Consider the following 9,193-nt stretch of genomic DNA (forward strand, 5'->3'; position numbering starts at 1 on the left):
CATCTTGTTTCAATCCGAACGACGCCATGCATGTTCTAATTATGGTGTAAGTTTTAATCGGAAACAAGTTGCCAGACATGTGAATATCTGTTACCACTGTATTTTGTTTGAAGCGGGAAGTCTGCAGTATGCTCAAAACTCTTGAAAACGATTTATTATTTTGGTGATAATTTGCTTTTGATGATGCTTACTTTTCTTCACATCCATTTGCACAAATGCCTCTACTTTGGTGCATAAAATATGTTGTAGGGCCGTTTATAATGTATCATCTTTGTGCTAGAAGTAGACAGATAAAAGGAGTACCGTTTAAGTTTAATAGGCATGGCTACTGGTTGCCGAGCACTACTATCCATATGATAAAATTGCTTTAATTTGTTTTTCTTACATCCTTTTAGCAATTGAAGACAATATTGTGACTGCCCAACTGGAGTGCTTTTGTTTCTAATATTTCCCCACCCACAAATTACGCCTCTTTCTGCATATGCAAGATTTTCTTCTGAATGACTACGGCCTTTCGCCAAATTTGACATGTTCGACTGATGATATTTTCAAGTGACATTGTTGTGTTTATGATTGGGAGACAGAAGAGATGTATTTTTTTTTTTTTATCTTTGCCTCATTCTCTATTCAAGAACTTGCTAATTCACAGCCGCATAAGAATTTGGATTCTATCATCCGACGGGAACGTCACCTTTGCTCGCGATGACGATATATTCAGCTACATCATCTCTTGTTTGAAAAGAAACTTGTGTCCTTTATGAATACCCACTGTATATGCTTACGGAGCTTATTTTTTGTTCCAATGACATTATGTAGTTGAGCCAGAAGTATGATTTCTTCGAGTCGATTTAATTTCCCAGCACCATGCTATCAGAAAAACGATCCAGTAGCTGTAAGAAAATTCCTATATATTTTATTTGGAGTCAACTGCTTTATTGCACCTCTATGGATATGGATATGATTAAATCATGCATGCAGCATCGAATTTCCCCTTCTGTTAGCTGTTTGCTTTGTCTTTCGTTTCAAATAAAAAAAATCACAATAAGAGAATGAAAAGTTGAGAAAAAAAGAAAAGTAATATTCGGACAAAAACGTCCCAATAAAATACGTCCCATGCCGGATGGCCTCTCTTGCATTACCAGGTATGAGTGGTTTTATTGCCGAATTAATATTATTAGAACGCCCTCGTTGACGATCCTTTACTCCGACAGCATCTAGGGTTACTCAAACAATGTGATATCTTACACCGGATAAATCAGAAAAAAAAGAAAAAGAAAAGTAATAGTCGGAACATAGAATGATTAGATAGATTCGCCTAGGGGTGTCAATCGAGTGGGTCGGGTTGAATAATAGTACTATCCAAAAATTGCTCAACCCGAACCCGAGCCAACCAGAACCTGAACCCGAATCAACCCGATCAACCAACATAACCCGATTTTGAATTTTTTAAAGAAAATCAAATAAAATTCAAATAATAATAATAATATTATTATTTTAATTTAAACACATAATAACAAAATCTTCCTCATATATATGATAGTCTAATCGTAGAAAAATAAAGTATATTTACTAAATCAAATAAACCATTATTTAAAAAATAAAAAATATTCAAAATAAATATTAAATTATGAAAATTTATGATATAAACATACAATAAATATTTTTTCAAATATAAAATATATAAAAAATGTAGGCAATATTTATTAATTATATATATACATTTTAAAAAATTAATATTCGGGTCAACTCGGGTCAACCCACCCAACCCAACCCAACCCGATCATTTTTTTCGGGTCAGCTATCAGGTCCAACCCGATCTAACCAGAACCCGAAAACCTCAAACCCAAACTTATTTTTTTCGAGTTGAACCGTGTCGGGTTGGTGAGTCTTGTCTGATTTTGACACCCCTAGATTCGGTCTAGGGATGTAAGGAAGTCAAGTTAATTCTGAGTAACTCAGTTTCACTTAGTTCGATTAATTTTTTGAGTCGAGTTTGAGTTTTAGTTATTTGAATTCAAGCTCGAGCTCGAGCTTATGATGTATATGCTAGAATTCAGACTTTCGAGCTTTTCGAGCTCGAACTCGAATAACTCGATATATACATGAGTCGCTCTCGAGTTTGAAATGGGTTACTCGATCGAGGTCGAGCTCGAGTAGACAAAACTTAAATCGAGTCGAGTTCGAGTAAAGATGATACTGGAGTCCGACTCGGCTACTTTGCACCCCAGTTCCAGCCAATCATCAATAAATAAAGAAAATTGCTAAAGAGTTGCAAGATTTATACCAGCAAGAAATCATGCATGTCTCTTGTTAGAAGAAACACTTCACGTGATTCCTCGTGTGCTTGTGTTTTCTCAAATTCGCCTAATCGACGATATTTGCATTCGTCTATATATACGTATATACACTTCTGGGCTCACAATCTGAAGCCATCTCCAGTTCTCCACAAACATCTTTGCTTCAGAAAGCAGAACTTCAATGCAAGCATGTCACAGTCGCATGCTCAAACGAACTTTGACAAGTGAAAAAAGATTAAATCTGGTAGAATCTATCAATGTTCCTGTTTGCACAATATTGATATCTGCGGGCGTGCCAAGTGCGAAGTTACACCAATTTGTGTGAAAACAATAAAATCCAACTTCTAAATATTCAAACGACCTGAATTCTAAATTCGACCGTCAATGCTAAAATGAGGAAAACTATCGGAAATTGATGGAAATAAATCCCTAGCACAATTTTGAATTTACAAAAACTGTAGGAATTCATCAAAACATGAAAAATATACTAAATTATTGCTGAAAAATCTAAAACAAAAAGATCTAGAATGCTTGAACAACTACTGGAAAACTTGAAAATTAATGCTGGAAGACTGAAAATTTGCGGAGAGCTTTTTGCAGATTTTCGTGTGTAGAGTTGTGTGTTTTTGTCCCTTTGGCCGATCATTTTCTTCTGAATGATGAGCCGTTCTCCCACTCTCCCATGATTCACTTCTTCTCTTTTCATCCCACGATCTCCACCTCTTTCCTCCCACAATCTCCTGGGTTTTTTTTAAAAATAATTTAATTTTAAATTTTTTTTTGTTTAAAAATAATTTAATTTTAAATTTTTTTTTCAAAAATAATGTAAAAAAAAAAACTTTTGCAAAACTACGGAAAATTTTAGCGACGGAATTGATAGCAAGACCGTCGCTAATTAGCGACGGTTTCAAAAACCGTCGCCGAAATTGAATTGGCGACGGTTTATAAACCGTCGCTATTTTAGCGACAGCCAAATGTTCACATACCGTCGCTAAGTAGCTACTGTTTATGAACCGTCGCTAAATGCCAAAATACCCATAATTGTATCAAGAGCGTGCACTTGTACGCCCCGGATAATCTTGAACTTTCAACGGCTTGCTACTTTACAGCGTGCAATATACGCTGCGGAAAAATAATTTGCGCGCTGCGAAAAATCATTTTTGTTGTAGTGATGACACAGAAAAACAGACAAGAAATTTATCAAGAAATAAGTTTTTCATAGGATTGTGGAGATGTCGTAAGACTGTGATAGCTCAATTGAATGTTGTTCATTTTCCTCAACATCATTCTGTGGTCGAATGTCATGTACTTGATGAATTTCTTGTATATTTTTTTCTCTGTCTTCATTACAACAAAAATGGATTTTTCTCAACATCATTATGTTAAAATATATTTTTCTACATGGTTGCATTAAAATATATTTTTAAAGGTTATTCGAGTTTCGATCGAGGAACGGAGACCGATGGTTGAAAAATAAAAAAAATGTTTTTATTAAATAATTGTTTTTAATTATTTAAAATAAGGGTGATGCTTTTTCTTATTTTTGAAAATAAGGGGTTTTGAAGTGATTTTATACGCCGGTACGTAAATTTTATCGGTGTTGGTTTTTCAACAAAAATACGAACTTCTTGGCAATCTGGCTATTAAATTCACAAACTTATTTTACAAAAATTATTTTTATTATTTTAATTAAGACTAATGAGCCTAATTAAACCCCTTAATAGACCTAAAGCCTAATTACGTATTTAATTAGTGTATTTAATATATTAAAGCACCTAAACCCCACACAATTTCTTTGTCTGTTTTTCCTCTGTCTTCACTACAACAAAAATGGTTTTTTCGCAGCGCACAAATTTTCTTTCCGCAGCGTATATTGCATGCTGTAAAGTTGCAAGCTGTTGAAAGTTCAAGATTATCGGGCGTACATATGCACGTTGTTGATACAATTATGGGCATTTTGGCATTTAGCGACGGTTTACAAACCGTCGCTAATTAGCGACGGTTTATGAACCGTCGCCGATTCATTTAAGCGACAGTTTTATAAAACCGTTGCTAATATGCGACGGTGGAGATATATATTCCGTCGCTAAAATTTTTAGCCACTGACCCGGACTACCGTCCGTGCTTACGAAGCGCGGACGCTGGTCCACGTGAGCAGCGTCCGCGCTTCGTAAGCGCGGATTGCCTTAGTTTTGCAAAAGTTTTTTTTTTTACATTATTTTTGAAAAAAAATTTTAAAATTAAATTAGTTTTAATAAAAACCCCAATCTCCTCCATTTACACCCCTGCGATCGATTTGAATTAATTAGAATTGATCCGCTATGGTTTGTACTTTTGATTGGGCTTTATAATTTAATGTTTTAGCCCAAACACTTCCCAAAGTCCATTTTCAGAGGGTAACATGATTTCAGAATCAGGAGGACAAAAACTTAATCAATATTCTCCAGTAAACAAAATATAATAATTTTATTATTTCTAGACTTTTTTACTTCAAAAATAATAAAAATAGTATAGATAAAATTCTTTCATGTATAAAAACCTAAAAAATATTTTTCAATAGGCAAAATATATGTAGCTGAAGAAGAAATATGTTGTTAAATGGGGCATAAATTGAGAACAGTGTTGCTCCATTTCACATTATTTTATTATTAAATTTTTTTTCTCTTGCAATAACTTTTTTTTATATTAATTTTGTATTAAGTGAATTTTATTTTATTTTATTAATTATGATAAATAACTTTATTATTGGATGAAATAATAAAAAAATTTATTTTAATAAATTATTCAATATTTATCTTTTATACTTTTATTTGAAAGAAACAAAATATATTTTTTATTTAATGTTGATAAATTTTTTATATGAATTACAACAAATATGAAATTTATATAAGATAAAGTTTACATAAATATACATAATATTTTCTTACATGAAAATATCTCCCAAATGAATAACCAACCACAGATTGCCTTGAAATCATTCACATTTCGTTCCTCCCTATCAAAATTAAGAATAATATTTTTGCCCTGGTCTACAGTTTAGGCTACAGAACTAATTTCGATTCAATAAATAAACATCCAATAGAAAAGAAGAAAAAGGACTAACTGGAAATTGTCAAATAGCTACGGTATCAGCTCGAGAGGTCGGCTGCTTCTACATATGTTTGTCGGAATTTGAAAATATGTACACTTAGGTCGAGTTCATTACAAACCTGAACTTAAAGAAATTACTTTGGACACCAAATATTAGTTTCCGGATCCAAAACTAACGGTTACGTGTAATAATTATATCTGTCGATCAAACCGTGGTGTTTGAGTTGATGTAAGACTTAGAAAAAAATTGAATCAATTACCGCCAACTATAATTTTGATAATATGACAAATCTCCTGTCTTACAACAACACTAACCATCTTCTTTTACATTAGTTGTTACAAACAATATATATATATGAGTGAGTCTCATGTGAGACCGTCTCACGGATCATAATCCGTGAGACGGGTCAACCCTACCCATATTCACAATAAAAAGTAATACTTTTTCATGGATGACCCAAATAAGAGATCCGTCTCACAAATACAATCCGTGAGACCGTCTCACACAAGTTTTTGCCTATATATATATATATATATATATATATATTGTTTGTATATATACACACATTAGCTTTTATAGAGAAAAATATGTGTACATATATTTAATTTTTTTGCAAAATCTTTTTTTTTTATTCAAATATAAATGAATTAGTAAAAAATAATTTATATATATATATATATATATATATATATATATATATATATATATATATATATATATATATATATATATGTAGTAGCTGTTTGTCACCGTCTGCATTAATTCAGCTGAGTTGAATATAGCGAACGAAGTACAAGAAAGTTCGAAACTAATTTTATTCTGTAAGGAGAAGGTATATTAATCTTTTTCGAAATAGTACAGCCCCTAGAAGATAAATATCCGAAGTACAAGAAAGCTCGAAACTATTTTTATTCTGTCGTACGATCTAATAGATTTTTATTTATGAGACGATTCAATCTTGCTCATTATTAAAATAAAAAATAATATTTTGATACAAAAAGTTATATTTTTTCATGAGTGACTCAAATAGAATATTCGTCTAATAAAATTGATTTGTGAGATCGTATGACAAGATTTTTTTGTGATAAATGAAATACAACAAACAATTATAATAATTTTATAATCAACGAGTCTAACGAAAGTTTTGTATTGAATGAAATATAGCAAACAATGGTAATGATTTTATATACAAGGAGATAAGCTATTTTTCACCATAAATTAAGATCCAATTCGACCCTTGAAGTCTTTTTGGTATACACCCTTGCCAAAGTGATAATAGTAATAACAATAACATTTGAGAACATTATACATTTGGTATAATTTGGTACACGTGATAAGATAAAAATGTGATATATAATATGAGGATAATAATGATAATAAATGTATGATATTATATTTAATGTTGACAGAAACTTGTGTGAGACGGTCTCACGGGTCGTATTTGTGAGACAGATCTCTTATTTGGGTCACCCATGAAAAAATATTACTTTTTATGCTAAAAATATTACTTTTTATTATGAATATGGGTAGGGTTGACCCGTCATGATCCGTGAGACGATCTCACATGAGACTCACTCTTTAATGTTTGGTATGATTTTAATAAGAGTGATTAAATGTATATATTGGATTGTAATGACAAAATTGATCTTATCATAATAAATTTTATAATTTCAAAGTTGTTGCTTGAGTTCATATTTTTTATTTGTTAATGCGCCGATAGTGCTTGCATGATTTATTTATTTTTACCAAATTTTATATATTATATAATATGATAATTGAGCCCTTGATTTTGTGAGTCAAGTCAAATATCTATTTTTAAGGTTAATCGGTTGATACTAATAATTTTATTGATATTTATAAAAATGATTTATATAATTATCTCGAATTCATTTATATAATTATGATATTATATATTATACAAAAAAAAAAAAATTATTTATTTGATTTCAATTTCTACCTACTAGCTTAGATTTATAAAAATCATTTATAAATTGAGGCTAATTAAGTCATTTGTATTGTATTTTATCCTTAAATTAAAATTATCACACCTAATAGAAGAGACATTTTATCCTTCTGAAAAATTATTTATCAAAGACTCATGATATTATCATGAGCTTTTTAAAAAGATACCAAACATGAGATAATAAAGATTATTTATCAATCAATTCACTTATCCCATGTACCAAACTATGCCAAATGTATTAAAAATATTTCACAAGAGTTTAGGATATATGCTGTCAAGTGTCAATGTAGGCTCAGTACATAATTTTTGGTACAAATATGCTTTAATTATTTACTTTGGTCGATGATCCTTGTAGTTCAATATTAGCTATCCCGGAAACTAACGAAATCGCCAATTTGGTACCTAATTGTGATTTTGGTCATCTAATCAATCAAATTTCAGACTTGTTACAATAACTTTATTTCTTTAGCGATTTTAGTCTCTTCTTTTGTACGAGTGTGACGTCGAATATGTTAGTAATATCCACCATCATGTTATTAATGAATAAGGTCACGTTAGCAATATTCGACGTCGGATTAGCACTTCGACCGAATAAACTAAAAATATTAAGAGAAAAAGCTATTGCACGGTGACCAAAATTCAATTAATTAATTAGAACCAAAATCAAAATCACGGCTAACTTTTAGACTAAAGCTAGCCGGCAGGCCTTGGCTCCGTTGTACTTGTACCGATCGAAACAAATTAACCCGGATGTGTACATCAATAGGCATAAAGCAAAGGTTGAGATTCGCGTGAGAAACCAAAATCCTGGCTCCTCATGCTCCCACGGTAGCTTCTCTTCAAGCCAGACTCAGCTCGGGACACGAACACGAGTATTTCCTCGAAAACCGACTCGTCGCAAGGAATAGCCAGCGGCCCGGATTGGTTGGCGAATCCATACTCTTCCTCCGCCTCTCTCAGCAACTGCCTAAAGATGGGGTGGTTCAGGTACGTCGTACGAACAACGAACCTCCTGCCGTTGCTCCCCACGCACATAGCCACGTGTCCGGGCGGCACATCCGACCGTAGCGTCTTCTTTTTCCTCCATGCACTCAGCATCTGATGGATTCGGACAATGTGCCCGATTTTAGTATATTTCCCCATTGAGAGTGATGGAAGCTGTGCGTGCTTTGATAGCTAGCGAGTGAGAATGGATTTTGTTAGAATTCGAGTCAGCATACAGTTGATATATATATATGCGACAAAAGGACGTTGGCCTTCCCATTCGAAGCGGGGAAGGGACCTCACAGAAATCTACCTGGCCTCGCCCGCCAGTCTATCGGCCGCGATGACGAAAATAGCCCTACATTGGAAGATGATAGGTAGGAACATCACGGCAAGTCCTTGCTACCGTGTGATTCACGACGTCTAGAAATATGTTTCATTTTGCTTGCATGTTTAGAAACATCTACGATGGTAAAACTGTATAATGCAAAATTTGAAGAAAAAAAATTATACTTTGAAATTCAAAGTTGATCGACGAAATTTGAAATAGTCATGGTCAGACGACTCCTTCAAATATCTGAAGATGATAAATTTGGTCCAGAGACTAAAAAAATGAATCTTAGTAGGTTCCATTTGTTTAATAAGAATGTAAGAAAAAACAATCGGATTAAAGAAACTGCTGCACATTTTTTTTAACAATAATGATACGACCACATGTTACGAACTCTTACGAGAAAATTACTTTCCCATTTTAAAAATGGGGTAGCAATAACTGACTTAAAATAGTCTAAAAATAGGTTTAAAATAATATATATATATATACAAGTTCGAAGCTGTTGGGTTAAGTGTTCATAAGTG

General features: G+C 32.6%; 1 protein-coding gene across 1 annotated transcript; it reads right to left on the reverse strand.

Annotated features, from left to right (window-relative positions):
* Positions 1-8,110: 8,110 nt before the first annotated feature.
* On the reverse strand, positions 8,111-8,494 carry LOC140814421 (auxin-induced protein 15A-like). Its single transcript, XM_073173393.1, has one exon. It carries the CDS (start codon positions 8,492-8,494, stop codon positions 8,111-8,113), a length of 384 nt encoding a protein of 127 aa, XP_073029494.1.
* Between the last annotated feature and the right edge of the window lie 699 nt (positions 8,495-9,193).

Source organism: Primulina eburnea, chromosome 15 (genome assembly GCF_022965805.1).
Source record: "Primulina eburnea isolate SZY01 chromosome 15, ASM2296580v1, whole genome shotgun sequence".
Taxonomy (NCBI): Eukaryota; Viridiplantae; Streptophyta; class Magnoliopsida; order Lamiales; family Gesneriaceae; genus Primulina; species Primulina eburnea.

What these genes read in the sequence shown, in the direction of transcription:
- LOC140814421 (XM_073173393.1), bottom strand. Translation starts at nt 8,494, where the DNA reads ATGGGGAAATATACTAAAATCGGGCACATTGTCCGAATCCATCAGATG.